General features: G+C 48.9%; 1 protein-coding gene across 11 annotated transcripts in view; it reads right to left on the bottom strand.

The window, feature by feature from the left end:
- LOC138742284 (ephrin type-B receptor 1) overlaps window positions 1-16997 on the bottom strand; it is a 507783-nt gene extending 490786 nt beyond the window's left edge. For 9 of the 11 annotated variants that reach the window (XM_069896471.1, XM_069896465.1, XM_069896476.1 and 6 more), the window contains exon 1: window positions 16864-16997. In XM_069896471.1, the coding sequence (XP_069752572.1) occupies window positions 16864-16915 (52 nt within the window). In that variant the 5' untranslated portion in view covers window positions 16916-16997. Of the gene's footprint in view, window positions 1-10072; window positions 10134-16863 lie in introns of those variants that run through there. The other 2 variants (XM_069896467.1, XM_069896473.1) reach the window with 1 other exon arrangement.
- Between the last annotated feature and the right edge of the window lie 8379 nt (window positions 16998-25376).

A 25376-nucleotide genomic window follows, 5' to 3' on the forward strand; every position in this document is an offset into this window, starting at 1 on the left:
AGAAAACCAGTTGAAGAAAAGTGGGATCACTCACTGAAGGGATTAAACACAATATGAGGTAAACGGTTACGTATAGACCCGGAATCATTTAGGAGTCAGTACCCTTCAAGAAGATTCATGAAAAGACTGATCTCTAATTAAATCATAGCCCAGGTTCTATCCTGATCATAGTTGCTGTCTGTGTGGAGTTTGCCCACTCCCCTTATGACCACGCGAGTTTGCTCCAGTTGTTCTGGTTCCCTGCTACATCTCAGACATGTGGGCTAGTAGGTGAACAGTGCACTGTAAATTCTCCATCCCCTCTTGTGCAGGTAGGTGGTGGAGTCTGGCGAGGCAACGTTACAGGACAAATTATTGGGAAAGGGATTTCTCTGTAGGCCAGCATAGATTTGATGGACCAAATAGCCGTCTTTTATGTTGAAAGAAAACGTGAAAGGTGAATAAAGGCATGGATTATTAATCAACTAGTAAAAGTAGCAGGCATTCTTCTGTCTCGGAAGACAATGGTAGTGCCATAGATAGTCGGTTGGTTTTAGAGCAGTGTTAGGAATGGCTCATAAAGCCCACCCTGGCGTGAGTCTCTGCCACACTTGCTGCACACGAGGTCAGAACGATGGGTTGTGGTCAAGGCAGGAAATATTAGTTTTTAAAAAATCAGATTTTTATAGTTCATTAAAAGGCTGACCACGCTAGTTATAAAGTAGGAAGCACTTGTTAAAAAGGGGGGTAAAAAAAAGGACAAACTAATTGAAAGTGTGACTGAATGTTGAAGTTCATAATGGATTCAAAAAAGCACTGGGGCAAGAGATTTGCTTGCAAGAGAGGTGCAAATTTACATGTTGAGCTGCTAAGCTGTTAATGCAAATTCAATGGCTGTAACAATGCGACAAACCAATATCCAGAAGCAGACACACAACACAACCCTGCTGTCTAATAGGATTACAAGTGCACGAAGCAAGGGAGATGGCCATATGTTGCGTGCTTTAATGATAAAATGATACATCTGAATATGAATCCTATGCATATACACGACAGCAAATCTGGTCCGGATGCAGGCAGTTGAAGATGTGGATCTGGTGGAGGACAAAGTATTCGAGGGGTCATGGAAAGCGGGGCCCAGAGTGGTGACAAGGCTCCAGGATGCCTGCGATGGAAGCAAGGATGCCCCATAGAATCCAACGAGATAATGAGTGGTTTCAACCCAAAACGTCGACTGCCTTTCGTCTTCCACAGCTGAGGTTGAGCTCCTCCAACTGTGTATTTCTCTGGTCCAGTAACCATTTCTTTCAAGCATTCTTGGTCTGGTGTTGTGACTGTGTCAACTTCTAGATCGGATCCAAAGTCCAAAACAAAAGCTTCTGTTGGAGTTCAGTTCCTCAAACTTTCACTGGAGCCCAAACCTCGGGTTAACCCTCACCCATCAAGCCTGGACTCGTCTCACCAGAGCTTGCATTATGGACACGACCACTTCAAACACAACACTTTGACACTGAATACCCCTTGATTTCAGAAACCTCCACTGCAGTTCCCAGGAGGGCTAAGATCGTGCATGCATTTTTTCAGTGCAAACTGCATCCCTTCTGGTGAGTAACCTTGTCATATTATTGAGACTGCCATTAAGTTTAACAGGATTTCAAAACAGAAATCAAGCATGTGCTCAGTCTTCAAGAGTTCCATGGTGGCAGCACGTGGAATTGGTCTGAACTTCAAGAGCAGTGACTATCCTGAGACCTGCTTTATTGGTCCCGAGTGAGCTCCTGGTTGCTTCATTTGGAGCTGGATAATGAAAAGGAACAATGCTATATTTAAAACTACTCTCTTGCAGAACGATTTGCACATGGAGTCAATCAAAAGTGAGAGTCAATGTCACTAAACCACAATGTCCTCAGCTCTGCATGAGCACAGAGGTTTCACTTCACTCCGAGTGTCAGTGTCAGAAAATTGCAGTTTTTTTTTAAAAAATGTGGAATTAATTAGCCATTAATTCATGCAAAGCTTTCCAACGTTCTGCAAATCTGAAAGAAAACGAAGGTCCTTACCACCAACTTGTCAGGCCTTTGTGAAGCATCAAGGCACAGAATAAATAGTGGTGGAATTTAACTGTTGCGTTGTTGGCAGTGTGACACGAAGCAGGCACACAGGACTCTTCTGTCCAAGAGTAGAAAAACACATACTGGAATACAAAAGAGTACTTTCCTGGCTTGAAGTGGAACCACAATACCTTCTGGAAATGCAGGTGGTGGACAATGCCATGCAAGGTAATACTGTCCCAGCTGCATCCACCCTGTGCCTGCATTGCCCTGTACAAAGCTTTGTAGGAATTGGCCCCAGGCTTCATCCTTCAGGAGACCCTCTGTCAGGTACCCAAAGGGCTTAAAACATGCTCTAGGTGTGTGCTTAGTTGTGAATTAATGCTAGACCCTGCATTTCAGGAGCTAACCAGCTTTATGTGCACATGTCTGTGTGCATATGACATCAGCACCCTGAGGATGATGACATCATCACCCACATACATACTGTGAGCTGCGGGGAACCATTTTAGATTTGTATTAAGCAATGAATGAAGCCTCTCGTCTCCGCGTCCAGTGTATTTCTGAGCCTCGAATACATAACAGATTGGCAACGACCTCCTCAATGCTCCAAGCGCTGGAGTGAAGATTTAAAAAGGAAACACGATTATCCCCTACAATGGACCCCACAAGCTCAGTCACAGAGAACAAAGAAAAAAAAGTACAAAGCCTCAAAATGGCAGTCATAGTTTGGAAAGTTCGTGGACTCTGAAGAAAACTGGGATGACTATGTAGAAGATTTGATCATCACTCTGTGCCCATAACATTACTGACACTGTACCTTTTAATCTAAGACGGTTACTATTTTTAAGGCAAATGGGAAGTAAAACATTTCAACTGATAAAATCTCTAATAGCACCTGAAACACAAGGAACAAAAACTAATGCAGAGTTGTGTGCTATAATAGGGGCACATCCAAGTCCCAAACCACCTGTTATGGCAGAAAGATAACAATTTTATTACGGAGAATGGGAAAATCAGCAAGCCAACTTTTGACTGAATTACATGAACTATCACGACATGGTGAGTTTGGTGAATTCTTAAGTGAAGCATTATGAGACCGAGTGGTAATGGGTTTAACAGACCTCAGTGCCAGACAACGATTACTAAGTTTAAAAAAAAAGTAACAGCCTTGGGTTTCGAGATGGCCAATAATAACTTGGTCATCTGCCAAGGAGAACCACTACTGGTGGGCAAATTCTTCCACCAAGAATGCTTTCGCTGTGGGAAAAGCAACCAGCCCTGGTAAGTGTTACTTAGGAAGATCTAGATGCCATCTACATTACAAAGAGGAGCACATAAGCATCAAGTGTCCAGAAAACAAAGGTTAGAAGGACAAAAAGAAAGGCCCAAGATACGAAAGGCGACCCATAGGAGTAAGAATGGGGGAGAAGGTTGACAGCCCCAGCACTGAAACAAACAACTCGGGAGGAAGACAAGACAGTGGAAGTCATGCATGTTCTTGGATTTAAGGATAGAATAGAGAGAAAAAAAAAAAAATTGGAATTCTACAAGGTGAAAATCAACAATGAACCTCTTCGGGTGGAGTTGGACACAGACAGCAGTTTGGCTAATGCCAATAAGAGTAAAACAACAACTGCTACACGTGAAATATAAAGAACAAACACCGAAAAGATTACACTTCGACATCGTTGAGACCAAGTAGCTGGCGTTGTTTGATAGAAACTGGCCATCACACATTTAATTAGATTGGATGGAAATTGGATCCATAATGAACTTATGCCTGGAAGACGAGGGCAAGCCAAAACTGGAGCAAGTACTCAAGAAGTACCAGATGGCCTGGGGAAGAAATTCATGAAGCTGGATTTATCACAAGCACACCAACAAAGAAAATTGGATGAAGACTCAAAGAAATATGTGGCCATCAATACTCACTTGGGGTTATTCACCCGAATGCCATACAGAATATCAGCAGTCCCAACAATGTTTCAAGTGGCCATGGAGAAATTATTGCTTGGATGTAAGGTATTACCTCAATAATAACCAGTCAAAACGACTCTGAACACCTGTCCAATGTAGAAAAAGTTCCAACCTGATTACAACAAGCAAATATCCGTCTGCACCAGGACAAGGGTGTATTTATGGTACCTTCTGTAACATATTTAGGCTTTGCAATTAACAGTGAAGGAGTCCATCCGGATGGACATCGCCAGGACCGAAGCTGTCCACAGAGCACCCTACCGAACAAGCCGAGCTGAACTGCAGTCATTCCTGAGTTTGGTTAACCATTATTGGAAGCACACTCCAAGTATGTCAATGCTGCGCAACCCACTCAACCAATTATTAAGAAAAGATCAGAAATGAAGAGACCAGTAATGTGGTAGATCACTTGAAAGACCTACTAACATCAAGCACCAATGACCCAAGCAAAGAAGTGACCCAGGTGGTGGATGCTTCACCAGTCGGATTAGGAGTGGTGCTGTCACAGGTAATGGAGAAAGGGGAACAACTGGTAGCTTATGCTTCCCAGTCTTTGACGACTTGTAAACATAATTATGCACAAATGGAAAAAGGATTTGCCATAAATATTTGGTGTCAAACAATTCCTCCAATACTTATATGGTAGAAAGTTTACCTTAGTAACAGACAACAAACCACTAAGTTTGATTCTAGGTCCTAAAAAGAGAATACCAGTGCTACTGCAGCAAGAATTCAAAAGATGGGCTATGCAGCTCTCCGCATAAAATTAGAAACATAAACCAGCAGTGCCAAACAACCACACTGATGTTCCAAACAACCACGCTGATGTTCCAAACAACCACGCTGATGTTCCAAACAACCACGCTGATGTTCCAAACAACCACGCTGATGTTCCAAACAACCACGCTGATGTTCCAAACAACCACGCTGATGTTCCAAACAACCACGCTGATGTTCCAAACAACCACGCTGATGTTCCAAACAACCACGCTGATGTTCCAAACAACCACACTGATGTTCCAAACAACCACACTGATGTTCTCTCTCACTTGCCTCCTCTGGAAATTGAAAAGAAAGATAAGATAATTAAAAGGACGGCAGAGCCATCAATCAAGAACAACTTCACCACTTACCCATAACGGCAAAAACGATTTGCAAAAAGAAGCAACAAATCAAAGGTCCTATATTTCACGTTAAATGGGTGGCCAGAGGCTAAAGCCATCTCTGAAGAACTAAAACCTTATTATACAAGGCGCCAACAGATTTCAGTTGAATAAGGTTGTTTATTGTTTTGGGGTGGGGGGGCGTGGTCCAGGACACTCATTCCCACAAAATGGCAGACGGCCATGTTATCAGAGCTCCACAACAACCACCCAGGGATGGTGTGGATGAAGGCGTGGGCACAAATTCATGTCTGGTGGCCATCAATGGGCATTAATATTGAACAGACAGTAAGAAGGTGTGGCATTTGTCAAGATATGCCACCCAAAGTCCCTCAAGCTGAAGCCAAACCATGGAATCATCCATCACGACCATGGCACCAGATTCACAAGGAGTTTGCTGCTCCTTTCATGGGAGAAAATGTCCTCATTGTTGAGGAGGCACATTCTGAATGGCCAGTGGTAACACACGAGAAAACAATTACAGACCAGACAATTGAAAAATCTGCAAAGTATATTTGCATTTCATGAATTACCAATTGAACTGGTTTCCCACAATGGTCCACAGTTTGTATCGGAGGCTCTTAAGCTACTCCTGCACAATTACAGTATTCGACTCATCTTGTCAACACCCTACCACCCAAACACCTCTGGGGAAGCAGAACGCTTTGTACAGACTTTCAAGGTGGTCACGAAAACCAAGAAACCCCAAAAAGCATCATGGAGTCACCAAATCGGATACAGAAACACATTGCACTCTTCCACCAAACAAACACCAGCTGATTTGATGTTTGGATGTAACTTAAGAACAAGACTTTCCATAGTACAGCCTTCGAACAATCCACGTTTCCAAGTAAATCTATCACATCTCTAGAAGTGGGAGAACCAGTTCTGGTACGAGAGTACCAGGACAGTAGGGAGCCATGGGTGAGAGGGGGCATTCTTTTAAAAAAAAAGTCCTTGCTTGTATTCTATACTGATGGGAACTAAAATATGGTAACTGCACAATGACCAATTGAGAGCAGTGAAGGATCCTACTGCCACACCCAATGCTCGTGATTCCGATGAGATTCCCCAGAGCTCATTCCGCCATCAACGCTCCAGAATTATCGTCAAGAAATGAGGCCCCGTCTCAACTGATCAATCTGATGACTCAACAGAGCAGTCCTACACTACATCCTACAGTCCTATGCAACATCCAAATCCTTGCCACCAACTGAGGTACCAGCAGAAGGAAAAGAATCCTGAGAAGTTGCAAAGTACTCCGATGGATTCTACCTCTCTGAGACAATCAAAGAAGGAAAAAGGTCATCCAGAACAACTGAAGGATTATGTATAGTGACTTGGTGGTTTATCGTTTCATACTTACTTGATAGTGTAATTGTAATTCTCACTATTAGCATAGGGACACAACGGAATTATCGTAGTTTAGTATAAGTGCTGCCTGTAAGTAATTTTCACAAAGTATTTATTGGGGGGGGGGGGGGGGGGGGAGGAAAGGTTTATGTATATATGCCTGCATTCATATGACTTCATCACACTAAGCATGACGACGTTGTCACTCATATACATGCTGTGTGCCGTGGGGAACCATTTTAGATTGGTATTAAACAATGAATGAAGCCTCACATATCCGCGCATAGGGTATTTCAAAACCTCAAATGCATAACAGCCAAGGCCAGCATGGACCAGGCATTTTAAAATGGAATTTAACTCAGAGAAGTGTGAAGAGTGGCACATTGGTAGGTTATACCAGAGGAGCAACATGGTTAGCATCTCAGTTAGAGCAATGTTATTGTAGGGCAGCGATCCGGGTTCAAATCCAGTGCTTCTGTAAGGAGGTTGTAGTTTGCCCATGATATTACTGACACTGCACCTTTTAATCTAAGACGGTTTTCCCCCAGGTGCTCCGGTTTCCTCCCACGCTCCAAAGTAGTGGAAGGTTGGTAGGTTAATTACGTGTCGTTGGGCGGCGTGGGCTAGAAAGGCCTTTTACAGTGCTGTATCTCCAAATTAAAATTAAAGTTTTTTTTTAAAACCGCCACAGTCCCCTGCAGAGTGTGGTAGAACAGAAAGATTTAGGGGAATAGAGTTCCATGAAAGTAGGAACACAAGTAGACAGGGTGGTGAAGAAGGCTTATGCGTACAAGAGTATGGTCATTATGATACAATTGTACGAGATTTGGAGTATTGCGCACAGTTCTGGTCACCCACCTGTAGGAAAGATTACGTAGGAAAGGGGATAGAACCAATATACAAGAGTATCACTGGGACTGTAGGATACGAATTTTAAGGATTGATTGGAACCCTTTCTCCCTGAAGCAAAGGAGTGGAGCATGCAGAGATTTAGAAAAATGATAGGGAGCATAGATAAGGTAAATAATCAGTCTTTTCCCAGGGTAGGGAATTTAGACATAGACAAACAGGGTGTCACGGTTAGTGAAGCAGTTAGCGCAATGCCTTTACAGCGCCAGCGATCGGGGTTCAAATCCCGCGCTGTCTGTAAGGAGCTTGCACATTCTCCCCATGTCGGTGCTGATAGTTCTCGGGAGTTCCAGTTTCCTCCCACCCTTCAAAACATACTGGGAGTTGTAGGTTAATTGGTCAGCATAGGCGCATGGGCCGAAAGGACCTGCTACCATGGTGTACATTTAATTAGGACGGAAACAGGCCCTTCTTGTTCACAAGCCCCTGCTACCCAAATGCACCAATTAAGTACATTTTTGGAAGGTGGGAGGAAACCAGAGCATCTGAAGGAAATAGCATCACATTAACTGCTTCGATGACCGTGCCACCCGAAAACATGGGAGGAAACCAGAGCATTCGGTAATATCCTGTTAGCCTGCACTCCTCCCCTCCCTCTTCCTCCTTATTCAGATGTTGCCCATTTTTCCTGATTCCTGATGAAGAGCCCAGGGTCCAAAATATTGGTTACCCTTTACTTCCCCTGGATTCCGCGTTTCTCAAGCACCTTTGCACACCGCACGGCGATGCGTTCAAACAGAGAGCGACTGCCCATGGCTGGACACATCATTTCAAGGAGGTTAAATCACAGAGTGACTCAAAGCCAGCAAGCTGGGCTCCTCACTGAGCACTCGCTGGGGTGCAAGGCCAAAGGAGACCCCCCCCCACCCCCCTCCCCAACCCCAGTTCTGGAGAATGTGTGCCAGCGGAAGTCCACTGCCAGCTTCCTTGCAAACCACAGTGATGTTCCTAAAGCTCAGTGAATAGAAGCCTCAAAAATGCATAAATACTGTACCAGTACAGCCAACACCAATTAGAACAAACAACTTGTATCAGAGCATTAATTGGCTGGGTAGCTCATTTTCAGGCTAGTGTTAAATCTTACTTTTATCTCGTATCTGCTATCAGATTATGTGTAATGCAGCAAGCATCATCCATTGAATGTGATAAATTCCTTTCACCAGGTCATTAACAAAGCTTCCATTTTACTTAACAACCATATTCAAGTTCCTTCATTCCTCTGCTCGGATATTTTCCCCACAGCTCCTGTATGCCAACAGCCAGAAGGGCCTCCCACGAGGCAGCCAAGAGCAAGGACCCGGGAGATGCCTCTGATCACACAGGTCATTTCTATGATGCTGCTCCTTCCCAAAAGGACCAGACAATCCATGCAGCCAACACTGCATCTCCTCAAAAGGAGCAATCCCCAAAACATTTGTGGATTTCACACATCTTGGGTTTACTCGAAACTGGATAAAAGTGAGGAGCAAGAGTTAAGTTCAAGTTCAAGTGCTGCCTTTGCTTGATCTGCTACACGTGGTGGGTGATCATGTTGGCACACAGGGAACTTTGATCATCAACAATGGAAGGAAGTCATCCCCCCCCCCCAGGTATGGTAAGGGGACTCAAACACTACCCCACCCCCAGCTGATCAGGATGCCATGGTTTTAGCAGCACTTCGGGCATGAATCCTTCACCTCATGGGAGATGAGGATCTTCAGGGGGGACACATATCGCATCTTGTGCTTCTGACATGGTCTCCTCTACTCCAGGGAGGCAGGCTGTGTACAGACTGGGAGATCATTTCACTTTAATGAGGTGATTTACGTTGTTGCGGAAAATTTTAGGTGTGTTATTCCTACTTTTCCTCCTCACTCTCACTCTTTGATATCTCGCAATCTATTCGATTACTGAAGGTCATCTCCATTTCCACTTCCGTCAATGCTCCATCTCTCCCTGGACAAGGAGGCTTCATCGTTCACCCTGGTCCCAGATGTCCTGTGATCTTGCTGCATCAAGCACCAGCTCACATTTCCATTCCCATGGGCACAGATTCAAATTGCCTGTCAACTGGGTCAGCGATGCATTCCTCCACCCCCCCAATTGAAATCGATGTCTGTGAAGATCGGCAGCCCAGACCTTCAGGGCTGTGGGGGAGCAGCGGATTGGCTCAGAGCACGAAAGTGGGAAAACACCCGCCTCCTCCTGCACTGTGAAGGAGAGGCTGCTACTTGGGCTGCTGGAGACAAGCTTGTGGGAACCAGGGACTGGGATCCACGGCATGCAGGGCTCCCAAAGGACCCTGACAGCTTACTGATCGTATCGGGGGCTGGGAACCAGGGGTCGAGGAGGACGACTCAGATGCCTGGAGCTCAGACTCACCACTGGAACAGACAAGGCACAGAGATTACAGGGTGTCAGGAGGCAGAGACCTCGGAGGATGTGATGGGATCTATGGACATTCGTGTCTCAGAAGGGACTCTCCGTTGCTTTTGTTTCTCTCACTGGGCTAGTGGTGCCTCTTCGTATGTCTTTACTGGACAAACACAGGAAAATGCACTGTGTGATACATGACACTCCAGGATCTTTCGATCTTAAATTATTGGCAACACCACATTCAAACAAACCCTGAAGCTGCCTTTTGAAAAGCATACTTACAGATTTACAAAGCTTTCCCTGCTAGAACAGTGCTTGGGACTTGCTAAGTTTAGAATGCCCTGTGCAAGGGGCTGGGAGGTTGCTATGGAGATGGGTGGTTTGTTCCTTCCATATGTAACTGTACACATCACAGCCCACTCAAAGTAGTTATGACAACAGGCAAACAGCCTCCATTAAGGTAAGCAGAGATGGGAGGGCAGAAGCGAGGCATGATACACACCCTGGCGCCATTACATGTGCGGACATCAGAACAACATTTCTGAAGTTCAGGATCCCGGGGAAATATTTCTAATTTGAGATGAAAGATTAACACAATACACATCACATAGAGAGCATGTACCACATGACCGACTCAACATCTCATTAGTCAGGAAAGTCCAGCAGAGCCTACACTCCCTAAGGAGGTTAAGGAGGGCAAGGCTACCAGCACCCCCATCTTGACAACATTTTACAGGAGCACAGTTGAGAGAGCCCCGTCTGGCTGCATCTTTGTCTGGTACGGCAAATGCAAAGCATTGTACGAGAAGTCAATAATGAGGATCGTCAAAACACCTGAGAAGAACTCTGGCATCTCTCTTTCCTCTATTGATGACATTCAGCGGGAGCGTTGCTTAAATAAGAGTTCAAAGAATTATCGAGGACCCTTTCCATCCAGCACAGGATTTTTCAACCACTACCATCTAGGAGGTGGTGCGGGAGCATCAAAATCAGCACCGCCCTTCCCAAATATTTATATCTATTTTAACTGATGTGTTCATGTATATATTGGATTGTTATATGCTATTATATGTGTGCACATATCTGACAAAGCAACACTGTTTTGTTGGTTATCTATGTGCAGTCAGATGATAATAAACTTGAGCTTCTCTTTGGGTAATTCACTCAAGAACTAAACGAGTTGTTGTCTTTGTGGGAAAAGATTGAGGTGAGTGACCAGCAGTAGAAGGTCGATGGGATTTCCCCAAAGCCTTCCAATTCACCAGAGTCACAGTGACTGGGACAGCAGGTGACCAGCCAGCTCTGTCTGGCTGCCACAGGCTCAAACCAATACCAAAGAGGCTTCAGGTCATTACAATAGCAGACGCTTCTCACACATGCTGCGGGAGGTCACTCTCTCCTCCACTCCCTTCTGTCACAATGCTCAACCTTCCAAACGGCCATCGACCACATGCAGAGACGAGAGCATCAAGAAACCAGCAAACTCCAGGTAGAAGGAAAAGGATCAGGCCACTCTGCCTATCAAATGTCCCTACTATTAAGAGGTTACTGCTGATCTACTCCCTCTGTACCTGTTGCCTGAAGCTCCCAATCCTCTGCACCTTCAAAATCTATCTACTTCCTATTAAATGGCTCCAGTGAGGCGGTCTCAACTTCCTGGGGTACATAGTTCCAGAAATTCACCACCCACTTGGAGGGAAGTTCCCATCATCCCAGTTTTGAATGTCTCATGCCCTTAACCTTGAAGTATGACTGCGATCTGTGTCCTCTCTAGCCACAGGCAACATTCAACAGGACTGGAGAGCACCCAATGTTGTTGTTCTGTATAAAAAGGGCAATCAAGCAAATAAAAGGCCTGTGAACCTTGCATCTGTTGCCAGGAAGCTATGCAAGGTTCTAATAAGGTATGATTCTTCAGGATAGGTATTGGCTTTTGGAAAAGTAGGGCTTTATTCATGCTTTACAAACTTTACCGTTTTTTTTTTTAAAAGGAGGTCACAGAGATGATTAATGAGGATAGAGAAAGTTGATGTTGCCTGCATGTACTTTAGTAAGGCCTTAAATAAGTCACCTACGGCTCCTAGAACGCTTCCATCAACGCTGTCTCCACTCCATCCTCAACATTCATTGGAATGACTTCATCACCAACATCGAAGTACTCGAGCTGGCAGAGTCCGCAAGCATCGAATTCACGCTGCTGAAGACCCAACTGCGCTGGGTGGGTCACGTCTCCAGAATGGAGGACCATCGCCTTCCCAAGATCGTGTTCTATGGTGAGCTCTCCACTGGCCACTGAGACAGAGGTGCACCAAAGAAGAGGTACAAGGACTGCTTGGTGCCTGCCACATTGACCACCACCAGTGGGCTGATATCGTCTCCAACTGTGCATCTTGGCGCCTCACAGTTTGGCAGGCAGCAATCTCCTTTGAAGAAGACCGCAGAGCCCACCTCACTGACAAAAGACAAAGGAGGAAAAACCCAACACCCAACCCCAACCAACCAATTTTCCCTTGCAACCGCTGCAACCGTGCCTGCCTGTCCCGCATCAGACTTGTCAGTCACCAATGAGCCTGCAGCAGACGTGGACGTACCCCTCCATAAATCTTCGTCCGCGAAGCCAAGACAAAGAAATAAGTTCCCTTATCCACAAGATCACCACAGTCACCACCTGCCAAAGGGCCTGTCCGGTCGGTGCTGTACTCTTCCACGATGCTCCTCATTCAAGATACTCCCACTTGTGAAACTTGCAGAAAGAACAGGCAGAATCCGACAAACATTTCACAACAGCAATGACCATTCCTGGCTCACCTACTCCTGGAACCTTTAGGTCTGCTTTATGTTCAAGTTCTGCCCAGCTTGTCTTCATCTGACACAGGCACAATCAAATCCATTCACACTGACATTCTAAAGGAAAATATCACTTTACTGTTCATGGTCATTTCTCCAAACATTTTTTCTTTGAACCAAGGAGAAAAAAATATTTTAAAAACTCTAATATTGCACTCATTTAAGAAACATAGATGTATTCTCATTTTGCAAAACTATTTAGTGATTTCAGTTCAATTTCACCACCTTAAACTTAACCAATATGTGACTTGTCCAGCCAAATAAACATATCAATGTTTGCATTGCAATTCAAATTATAGGCCCACATTGCAAATTTAAACAGGGTATGCCAGTTTTCATTGCCCTATGGGTCCTATATATGCCAACTAAATATGGTGCTATGCATTTCTAATATCAGACTTGCATCTCATGACCTTATTTATACACACCAACTCAGACACACACGTAACTCATTTGTATATCACAACCAAATCAATAAGGTTATTTTTCTTTAAATGGTATTTTGGCAACTTGAGCCAAATTCTGAATTTGGTTTTCAGCTTTAAACTGTATAAATTAAATAAAGAGGCACAATGAGAGTGAAAACTCTCAGTTAACATCTCCCACTAAGTGTGTGGTTTCCTCGTGGCCCCCATCAGTTTCTACCTCAACCAGACTCCGGATCCAAAACTCCCTGATCACAGCCTCGGCACATTTCACAGGAAGGATTGAAGCCCGATAACTGTCTGGGCAGTTCAAGATGAAAGCTCCAGGGGGGAGAGGGAAGAGGGATGCTGAAACAGGAAAACACTCATACATGCAACACATACACACACTGGGTGACACACAAACACATTCAAGGAAACACATTCACCCTCAGGGAAACATTCAAAAACACATGGAGGGACACCTGTACGTGCTCATGGAGACACACAGGAACACTCAGAAAAGCCCAGAGGTACACACATGGGGAGACGCACACGTGTGTACACAGAGGTAGCAACTCAGTGGAAGGTAAACACTCGCACAAGCCAGGGAGATACATGCACGCACACAGAAGTACATCTCCTTAGAGAAGCGCACACACACACGGATGCACATCCCCTCGCTCATGGAGGCACACACTAATGCACACCCATTCTCATGCACAGATAGAAGCACAATGACAACATTCAGAGTTACAAATGCAATAGCATACACCCATGTAAGAAGTCAAAGAAATAAATCAGAAACACACAATTTCACACATAGTCCCATACACAAACATCCATCCACAGAGTACAAGAACACGCGACAGAAAGAGGTGCACACACATCTGCACAGGGAGAGGGAACAGGAGAGCGAGAGACATACAAAGGCATGCAGATAGACACATACAGTTTTTGCTTCTCATAGTACTCTGTGTTTCGTGCTTCAACAGCCCCACATCAGGTCTGAAATACTCAGTCAGCAATTGCCTCATACACGGAATTGGGAGAAGCACATTGGGAAATGCTGACAGCTCCCACAACTGGCTACACAGTACATGCATTGGGTTTTCAGCTACCCTCGATCCCCTGATGGATTTTCTGGTTGTGCCCTGCCTGTGCCCCAAAATCTGCAAAACTATCTTCCCACATCATTCCAGCCCAAGAAGAACCGTGAAGGGACACAAGCGAGTTGGTCCCCTGAAGGCCTTCGCGTGTGTGACTGCTTTCCATTTCAAGCTTAGGGGTAGGGGGTTAGAGGTCTGAGAGGGAATAAAACACAACTCTTCTTTTACCAAAAAAAACTCAAGGTGCAATGTGGAGGTTTTTCAAACAATCCCAGACAATGTTACAGCAATTTTCCTGACTGCATCAGCTGGACAGATTGCAGGTAGTCACCAGGGAATTGTCTAGGTCCCATCCTCGGTGGCAGAGAGTCACAGACCCTTGCCCTAATCTTCAGTCCACAAACCTCTCCCCTTTCTCCCAGACTGCCTTTGTTGCAAGCTGGAAGGTTTTCCTGCCGCTTTGACATCTTGCAAATCCCCCTTTGGTTTAGTGACAGAGGGAGATGTGACTTGCAAGCAAATGCGTTTGAAATGGGGAGGGGGGGGGTCGGGTTGTGAAGCCCATCTCCCCAGAGACCCTCATTAGAAGGCTCAATGGAAGCAATGCACTAATACACTCAGAGAGTGGCGACATTGAGGTAATTCTCTCACAGCTCAACAAGCATTTGCAAGGCACCGGTTGCAAATAATGAGACCATCCAGTATTGCAGGCTTCCATCCCCATCCTCCCCCACCACCACCACAGTGTCAGCTACCCTAACCTCAACTCTGGGGGCCAGTCTGTGACTTCCAAAAAAAAGCAAATGAATTTATTTACATGCCTTACAGATTCTTAAGCAGATGCAATAACAGCTTTTGCTCATTCAGATTTGGCAGGTTGGACTATATCCTGAGTTTATTGTATCTGAGATCTGATGAGGCAGGAATAGCAAAATAAAAGCAATGAGTATGTAACATCACAATTAAACACCAGGACCATGCAAGCTGGAGAATGCTGCAAATTCTGCTTCCGAGGAATTCAATGTAAAGACAAATCTTATGGTGCCCTGCCCGATGAGGGTTTTATAATATCCAGTAGACAAGAAACAAGGACAGAGCTGGGTGGGGGCAGAGCAGTAGGAGAGGGGCAAAGCAGGGGGGGGGGGAAGGCAGTGTGTAAGGGGAGTGAGGGGGGGAGCAGAGTGGGGTGGGGATCAGAGTTGCAGAGCAAATGGAGTGGGAGCAGAATGGAGGGGGGTAAAAAGAGCAGTGGGGGTAGGGGGAGCAGAGCCAGAAGGGGGGGGTGGGAAGGGGGAGGGCAGAGGGGAGTTGGGGGGGGGAGAGCGGGAGGAATTTGGGGGAGAGCTGGGGAGAGAGTGATGAGAGGGAGCCGGAGCAAGAGGAGTGGGGACTAGGGGGAATGGGAGGGGGGGGGGGGGGCACAGAACAGCGGGGAAAAACGATGAAGGCACGTTGAATTCAACTTTGCTCATGACAGCATCCCAGGCCGTTACATTTCAACGCGATGGCCAATCGTCACTACAGCGAGAGGGGTTCGGTCACTCGCAGAGCTGTTCCAATGCAGACAGAGCCCATTGTTTGAACACCGGAGCAGGGGCCAGCTCGACACCTGCCAACCCCACGTCCCCACAGCATGGGACCTGGCAAACCATCCCTGTCCGGGGAGTCGGGGCTCCGCAGCTGGGGGTGATGGGGGGGGGGGGGGTGCTTTCCGAGCAGCTGCATCCCCTGTGCTGGAATGTGCAGCCAGCCCTGTCCGTCCCCCACCCCCTCTCCCTCTCTCGCTCTCGGGGTGATGCAGGGAGCCCGATGAAATGCCCTGGGCGGCCAAGCTCGCCCATCAGCCCAACCAAGCACCTTTAAAGAAGGCTGGGCTTCGGAGGTGGTGGGGGGAGAATTTGGACCAAAACTCGCTGTCATGAAGTCGCGAAGTCCTGAGCGGGGCTTCGCGCTGCCAACGCCGACCTGTGCAGATGTAACCCCCCCCCCCCCCACCCACGCCGACCTGTGCAGATGTAACCCCCCCCCCAACCTGTGCAGATCGAACCCCCCCCACCACGCCGACCTGTGCAGATGTAACCCCCACGCCGACCTGTGCAGATGCGACCCCCCCCCCCACGCCGACCTGTGCAGATGTAAGTAACCCCCCCACCCCCCACGCCGACCTGTGCAGATGTAACACCCCCCCCACGCCGACCTGTGCAGATGTAACCCCCCCCCCCACGCTGACCTGTGCAGATGTAACCCCCCCCCACGCTGACCTGTGCAGATGTAACCCCCCCCCCACGCCGACCTGTGCAGATGTAACCCCCCCCCCACGCCGACCTGTGCAGATGCAACCCCCCCACGCCGACCTGTGCAGATGTAACCCCCCCCCACGCCGACCTGTGCAGATGTAACCCCCCCCCCCACGCCGACCTGTGCAGATGTAACCCCCCCCCCCACGCCGACCTGTGCAGATGTAACCCCCCCCCCACGCCGACCTGTGCAGATGTAACCCCCCCCCACGCCGACCTGTGCAGATGTAACCCCCCCCCCCACGCCGACCTGTGCAGATGTAACCCCCCCCCCCCACGCCGACCTGTGCAGATGTAACCCCCCCCCACGCCGACCTGTGCAGATGTAACCCCCCCCCACGCCGACCTGTGCAGAACGAGCTGCAACTTTTCCAACATGCAAGTTTCCCCACGAGGTTGCCCAGGTGAGGCTTTACCTTCCACAGCAGCAACTGCGGGCAGCAGATACAGGAGGAGAAGCGGAGCCATGGCTCTGGATCGCGCCCGCAGATCTCTCACCGGCTGGGGTGTGTGTGAGTGCGCGTTACATCGCGAGCTGGGCAGCGGAGAGGCGCTCGCACCCACAGCCGACCCCCCCCCCACCCCCCTCCCTCCCCCCTTTCCTCTCCTCTCTCCTCTTCACTCTCAACCCTTCCCCTCCCTCTCCAATCACCGCCTCTCGGCTGCTCCCCAGCTCACCAATCAGCAGCCGGTCCCGCCCACCTGGAGTCGGGAGGGAGAGGGAGCCAACTTTGCGCTCTTGCCGGAGCCGGGGGAGCGCGAACCGAAGGGAGCTGGCGCCCTCTAGTGGGAGCGCGCAGTTCCATCCCCTTTCCCTCCCCTGCTTCGGACCATGCCAGATCACTGCGGAGGCTGGGCATCCGAAACAAAAGCAGGGGACCAAAGCTGCGGATACTGGGCAGCGGCTGGAGGAATGCAGCTGGGTCGAGATGGTCGGTCCAAGTGTTCCTTGGCAGTTGTCCAACTGAGCAGTCCAGTTAAGGCATCTCATGCAGCAAAGCAGGAGTGGAGTTTCAGAGAGCGCCCCGGTTGGAATGGAGCACGCTCTTGACATCTTTCTGCAAACCGCTCGACTCCACCTGGAAGGATTCCGCTCCTGTCTCCCAATTCCTTGGTCCCCATCGCCTCTGCTCCCAGGAGGACCTCTTCTGTGCCAGATCATCAGAGATGACCACCTCCTTCAAAAAAAACTGACTTCCCCCTCTACCAGCATCAAATCAGGCCTCACTCGCCTATCCTCCATTACCTGCACATCTGCCCTGGCCCCCTTTGCCCCTATATGCGTAACAAGGACCTCATCTACCACTCAGCAGCTTTCGCTTCCAATATCTGCCATTTCCACTCAATGATCCCACTACCAGACACATCTTGCCCTCTCCTTCTACACAGGCTGCTCCTTTCATGACTCTCTCTCATGTACTCCTCCCTTCTCACCAATCCCCCCACTTTGGTACCTACCCTGTGATTGCAAGAAATCCTGCATCTGCACCGATACCTCCTCTCTTACACCATTTGGTACTTCAAATCGTCCTTCCAAGTGAATCTGCGGAGGTCATCCTGGTGCTCCTATTGTGGCCTCCTTCTAATCGGAGAGAGTGGATGGAGACTTGGAGGTCACTCCATTCAGCACCTTTACTCTGTCTGCTGCAATAGTGGGGATCTCGCAGTAGCTACCCATTTCAATTCTCCATCCCATTCCCATGAAAATATGTGTGCCCGTGGTCTCATTCGCTGTGATTTGAGGCAACCTACAAATGCGAGGAACATTAACCTTCTGGACACTCTCCAAGCAGATGACATTAACATCAAATTCTCTGGTTTCTATGAGGACCACACCCCCCCTCCCAAGTCTCCCCTTCCCCTATCCCTGTGTCCTTAACTCCAGCTCTGCATTCACAGAACCACCTCCCACCCCTACTCATGTCCAATTATAACCTTTTTTAACATTCACTCCACAGACCACTCCATCAAGGACATCTACATGAGGCAGTGTCTTAAAAAAATCAGACTCTATTCTCAAAGACCCCCACCACCCAGGCCATACCCTCTTCACCCTGCTACCATCGGGAAAAAGGTCCAGGAGCTTAAAGACAAGGACTCAGCGGCACAAGGACAGCTTCTTCTCCACTGCCATCAGATTCCTGAATAATCATTGAACCAAAGACACTGCCTTACTTTTCGTGCACTATTATTTTAACTTTTTTTTATTATTTGTAATAATTTAAGATGGTCTAAATATGAATGTTTGCAACTATGATGCTACCGCAAAACACCGAATTTCATGACTTGTTTCTGTCAATAAATTTTGATTCTGATTAAAGGTTCAAGATTCTTTTATTGTCAAATAATAAAACAGAAAACAATATTATGTGGCGGTGCACATCCTCAATGTGAACTGGCCCCGCTTGTATTGCCACATGGCGGGGCAGCCATGGGAAAATGGCGTCATCAGAGGTTTCTCTCTGACTCCAGCCTCCCTTCCAGCCCACACCCTGGGCAGTGATGATGATGTGACAATGCACCAGGTGACTGAGCTCATCTTGCCCTTATAGGGACGTGCTGAATTTGAATAAAAACAGTCATTAACGACCCTCAAAGTGGTGGCAGTGATTTACTTCAGCTCCTGCGAGCGCCACAGAGGTGACCCCAACATGCCCAGTCGTCTATCTGGACCCAGCGAACTATGGACGTAGCCGAGGTGAATGCTGTAGCCTTCAAACTTCCCCACTTCTGGCCCAATCGCCCATGGATGTGGTTCGGGCAGGTGGAGGCACAATTCCATCTCCGCCAATGCCACAAAACTTTACCACATTGTGGGCACACTGGACCAGGACACAGCAGTGAGGATGGGCATCATCATTCACCCACCACCAGCAGTGGGCAAGTATACCGCCCTCAAAAATCTACTCCTAGGGAAGTTTGGCCTCACTCCCCAACAGCATGCTTCCAGGCTCTTACACCTGGATGGGTTGGGGGATCGCAGCCCCTCAGACATCATGGTGGAAATGCTGGCCCTGGCAGAGGATCATGAATCGTGTTTCCTCTTCCACCAGATATTCCTTGAACAGATGCCAAAAGATATCCGGTTCCATCTGTCCGAAGAGGACTTTTCCGACCCCCACAAGGCTGCCAGATGCCCTCTGGCATGCAAAACAGGAAAACAAGGCAGACCTTGGCCAAGTCTCCAAGCCAGGGCCCTGCCATCCGCAGGATACCTCCAAGCACAAGCCGGAGGAAACCCAGTCAACGTAGTGCTTTTATCACCAGCACTGGGGAGTGAAAGCCCGCAAGTGCCGTCAGCCCTGTGACTTCCAGCCAGCCCTGCGACTTCCAGGGGAACGACCCTTGATGACTGCTATGGTTGGTCACATGAACAGCCTCCTTTACATCACTGACAAGTCCATGGGACGTTGGTTCCTGGTGGACACAGGGGCCGAACTGAGTGCCCTCCCCCTACAGCGCTGGAAACTCAAACCCAGAGGCCCCATCCAACACTGCGGACTGCCAATGGTTCCGCAATCAAGAACTATGGCACCTATAGGGCACAGATACAAATCGGGGATGAAAAGTTTACTTGGAGGTTCATCCTGGCATCGGTGGGCACCGCGCTGTTAGGGGCTGACTTCCTAAGGGCTCACGGTCTGCTGGTGGATGTGAGGGGCAGGAGGCTGCTCAACGCTCACACCTTTCACTCAGTGTGCCTGGGCACGGCGGACGACGACTGACCCAAAATCACCATGGTAACCACCACCACAGACGAGTTCGCTGAGATCCTCAGTGAGTTCCCTGCCATCCTGGAGCCACGCTTCGACGTTGCCTCCCCCCACCATGGAGTTTTCCATCACATCTCCACAAAAGGCCCCCCGCTGCACGCCAGAGCTAGACGGCTGCCACCTGAGAAGCTAAAACAGGCAAAGGAGAAATTCTCCAGGATCCAGGAGTTGGGCATCATTCGGCGGTCAGACAGCAATTGGGCCCAATGTCATCAGGGGGTTGGAGGCTCTGCAGAGACTACAGATGGCTAAATGACGCCATGACTCCAGACAGGTACCCAGTCCCCCATATCCAGGACTTCGCGGCCAACCTCCATGGCATACAGTTCTTTTCAAAAGTCGATCTTGTGCGCGGATATCACCAGATCCCAGTCCACCCTGATGACATTGGAGACCGCCATTATCACCCCTTTCGGCTTGTTCGAATTCTTCCGGATGCTGTTTGGGTTTAAAAACACAGCTCAGATGTTTCAGCGCATCATGGATGTAGTGGGTAAGGATTTGGACTTTGTCTTTATCTACCTAGATGACTTCCAGGTAGCCAGCCGCAGCCATGAAGAGCACAAGGCCCATCTCCATACCCTGTTCACCCGGCTGGCAGAATTCAGCCTCACGGTCAACAAGGCCAAATGTCAGTTTGGGAAACGAACTTTGCAGTTCCTTGGGCACACCATCTCAGCGTCTGGGGCAGCTCTGGCACCAGAGAAAATGGCAGCCGTCCAGCATTTTCCCAAAACCTCCTCCCTCAAGGGCCTGTAGGAATTTGTGGGAATGGTAAATTTTTACCATCGATTCATCCCCAATGCTGCCTGCATCATGTGCCCTCTTTTTGCACTGATCGCGACGAAAGAGAAGACCCTGGCTTGGTCGGAAGAGGCAGAGGAGGCCTTCGCTGCAACGAAACAGGCCCTTGCAGAGGTGACTTTGTTGGTGCACCCGCGCCCGGAAGCACACATGGTGCTCTCGGTTGACGCTTCCACCACGGCATTCGGGGGACTACTGGAACAGTGGCTGGATGGGCAGTGGCACCTGCTGGCCTTTTTTATTAAGCCGTTGCAGCCACCGGAGCTTAAATACAGTGCGTTTACCTGGGAGCTCCTGGCGCTGTACCTGACCATCCGTCACTTCCGATACTTCTTGGAGGGCAAAACTTTCACCGTTTTTACTGATCACAAGCCCCTCACCCAAGCACTGGGCTATGGCCAAGGACCCGTGGTCAGCCAGGCAACAGTGCCACCTGTCCTACGTATCCGAATTCACTACAGACATCTGGCACCGGGCGGGCAAGGACAATGTAGTCAGGGATGCGCTCTCCTGCCTGGCCATCAGCACGCTAGCTCCTGGCCTCGACTACGTGCAACTAGCGCAGGCCCAGCAGCACAACACCAAACCTCAAGCTCTCTGGACCGCCATCTCAGCTCTCCAGCTTCCTGACTCCACTCAGCCGCTGCTCTGCAACACCTCCACTGGCGCCTGGTAGTCCCACAGGAGTGGAGGACTAGGGTCGTCAGCTCTATCCACGATCTCACCCACCCCTCAGTAAAGACTAACGTGGCACAGCGATTTGTCTGGCATGGCCTCAAGAAAGAGGTGGCAGCACTAACCCGCAACTGCATCAGGTGCCAGACATCTAAAGTCCACAGGCACACGCAGGCCCCTGTTCAACATTTCAACTCGGCAACGCGGAGGTTCCAGCATAACCACGTGGATGTCGTGGACCCCTTGCCAGTGTCCAGGGAGCTGTGGTACCTGTTTACCATAATGAAGCCATCCTGATCCATGAGGCATCAGTGGAGACCTGTGCTAGAGCCCTGGTCAGCCAATGGATTGCTCATTTCGGTGTGCCGGCGCACATCTCTTTCTCTGACTGCAAGGGGCAGAAGGCACTTTTGCTATGAGCGATGGACTATGTTGATATGTGTAAAATCTTACTTACATTTTGCATTCCATATAAACTGGATTGGTTCATTTTTTTAATGTATGAAATCGATAAAAATATTTTAAAAAGAAAAGAAATATATATAAATATTTTGGAACGATTCACTCAATTACAGGATACTCTTCATCTCACAAAACATGTGGGAAGAAGCTGTTTCCCAGCCTGGCAGTACTGATTTTGATGCTCATGTATATCCTTCCAGATGGTGGGAGTGTGCGCTGGATGGAAAGAGTCCTCAATAATTCTACGAGCCCTGTTTAAGCAACAGTCCCTGTGAATGTTATTAATAGAGGAAAGGGAGACACTAGAGATCTTCTCAGATGTTTTCATGATACTATCCATTGACTTCTGAGATCCAATGCTTGGCAACTACCATTCCACACAATGATGGAGCTCCTATAGAATTTCGTTAAGATGTTGTTAAGTCTTGCCCTCCTCAACCTGCTTCGGAAATGTCGGCGCTACTGCACTTTCCTCATTAATGAGGTGCTGTGAGTCCAGAACAGGTCATCATTTACATGAACGCCGAGGAACTTGGTGCTCTCCACTTCCTCTATGATGGAGCCATTGATTTGCAGTGGAGAGTGGTCGAACCGTCGTCCTCCTGAAATCCACAGTCATCTCCTTTGTCTTGTCCACATTAAGGCTCAGGTTGCTGTTCTCATCCCATTTTTTTAAGCTGGTCAATCTCCTCTCTGACAGCCAACTAAACTTTGCTACCGCTGAATGGTCCACCAACTTGACAATTTGGTTTGAACTGAATGTTGCAGTGCATTTGTGAATAAGAAGTGTGAAGACCAGCAGGCTGAACGCCCAGCCACGAGGTGAACCAGTCATGAATCAGCAGTGTGAACACCAGCAGGCTGAACACCCAGACACGAGGTGAACCAGTCATGAAGCAGCAGTGTGAACACCAGCAGGCTGAACACCAAGCCCTGAGATGAACCATTCGTGAATCAGCGGTGTGAAGACCAGCAGGCTGAACTCCCAGCCCTGAGGTGAACCAGTTGTTAAGCAGCAGTATGAAGACCAGCAGGCTGAACAGCAAGCCCCGAGGTGAACCAGTCGTGAATCAGCAGCGTGAACTCCAGCAGCATGAACACCCAGCACCAAGCTGAACCAGTCGTGAATCAACAGTGTGAAGACCAGCAGGATGAACGCCCAGCCGCAAAGTGAACCAGTCGTGAATCAGCACTGTTAAGACCAGCAGGTGAACATCCTGCCCTGAGGTGAAACAGTCGTGAATCAGCAGTGTGAACAGCAGAAGGCTGATTGCCCTGCCCCAATCTGAACCAGTAGTAAATCAGATGTGAGAAGACCAGCAGGCTGAGAGCTCAGCCCCGAGGTGAACCAGTCGTGAATCAGCAGTGTGAGGACCAGCAGCCTGAACGCCAAGCCCTGTGGTGAACCAGTAGTGAATCAGGTGTGAGAAGACCAGCAGGCTGATAGCCCAGCCCCGAGGTGAACCAGTCGTGAATCAGCAGTGTGAGGACCAGCAGCCTGAACGCCAAGCCCTGAGGTGAACCAGTAGTGAATCAGGTGTGAGAAGACCAGCAGGCTGATAGCCCAGCCCCGAGGTGAACCAGTCGTGAATCAACAGTGTGAAGACCAGCAGGATCAACGCCCAGCCCCAAAGTGAACCAGTCGTGAATCAGCACTGTTCAGACCAGCAGGCTGAACACCCAGCCCTGAGGTGAACTAGTCGGGATCAGCAGAGTGAACACCAGCAGACTGAACGCCCAGCCCCGATTTGAACCAGTCGTGAATCAGGAGTGTGAACACCAGCAGGCTGATCGCCCAGCCGTGACGTGAACCAGTCATGAATCAGGTGTGTGAAGACCAGTAGGCTGATCGCCCAGCCCCGAGCTGAACCAGTCATGAATCAGTAGTGTGAAGAACAGCAGGCTGAACTCCCAGCCCTGAGGTGAACTAATCGTGATCAGCAAAGTGAACACCAGCAGGATTAAAGCCAAGCCCCGAGCTGAACCAGTCATGAATCAGCACTGGTAAGACCAGCAGGCTGAACATCCAGCCCCGGGGTGAACAAGTCGTGAATCACCAGTGTGAAGACGAGCAGGCTGAACATGCAGACCAGAGGTGAACCAGTCGTGAATCAGGTGTGTGAACACCAGCAAGCTGAACATGCAGCCCCGCGGTGAACCAGTCGTGAATCAGCATTGTGAAGACCAGCAGGCTGATCGCCCAGCCACGAGGTGAACAAGTCGTGAATCAGCAAAGTGAACACCAGCAGGCTGAACTCCCAGCCCTGAGGTGAACTAATCGTGATGAGCAAAGTGAACACCAGCAGGCTTAACGCCAAGCCCCGATCTGAACCAGTCGTGAATTATGTTTGTGAAGACCAGCAGGCTGAACGCCCAGCCGCGATCTGAACCTGTCCTGAATCAGGTGTGTGAAGACCAGCAGGCTGAACGCCCAGCCCCGTGTTGAACCAGTCGTGAATCAGCAGTGTGAACACCAGCATGCTGACACCCAGCCCCGATCTGAACCAGTCCTAGATCAGGAGTGTGAACACCAGCAGTCTGATCGTCCAGCCGCGACCTGAACCAGTCGTGAATCAGGTGTGTGAAGACCAGCAGGCTGAACGCCCAGCCCTGAGGTGAACTAATCATGATCAGAAAAGTGAACACCAGCAGGCTTAACGCCAAGCCCCGAGCTGAACCAGTCGTGAATCAGGTGTGTGAAGACCAGCAGGATGAACGCCCAGCCGCAAAGTAAACCAGTCGTGAATCAACTCTGTTAAGACCAGCAGGTCAACATCCTGCCCTGAGGTGAACCAGTCGTGAATCAGCAGTGTGAACACCAGCAGGCTTAACGCCAAGCCCCGAGCTGAACCAGTCGTGAATCAGCACTGTTAAGAACAGCAGGCTGAACATCCAGCCCCGGGGTGAACCAGTCGTGAATCACCAGTGTGAAGACCAGCAGGCTTAACGCCCAGCCCCGAGTTGAACCAGTCGTCAATCAGCAGTGTGAACACCAGCAGGCTGAACACCCAACCCCGAGCTGAACCAATCGTGAATCAGCAGTGTGAACACCAGCAGACTGAACTCCCAGCCTGAGGTGAACTAATCATGATCAGAAAAGTGAACACCAGAAGGCTTAACGCCAAGCCCCGAGTTGAACCAGTCCTGAATCATGAGTGTGAACACCAGCAGGCTGAACGCCCAGTCCTGAGGTCAACCAGTCGTGAATCAGCATT

Source organism: Narcine bancroftii, chromosome 9 (genome assembly GCF_036971445.1).
Source record: "Narcine bancroftii isolate sNarBan1 chromosome 9, sNarBan1.hap1, whole genome shotgun sequence".
NCBI classification, from domain to species: domain Eukaryota; kingdom Metazoa; phylum Chordata; class Chondrichthyes; order Torpediniformes; family Narcinidae; genus Narcine; species Narcine bancroftii.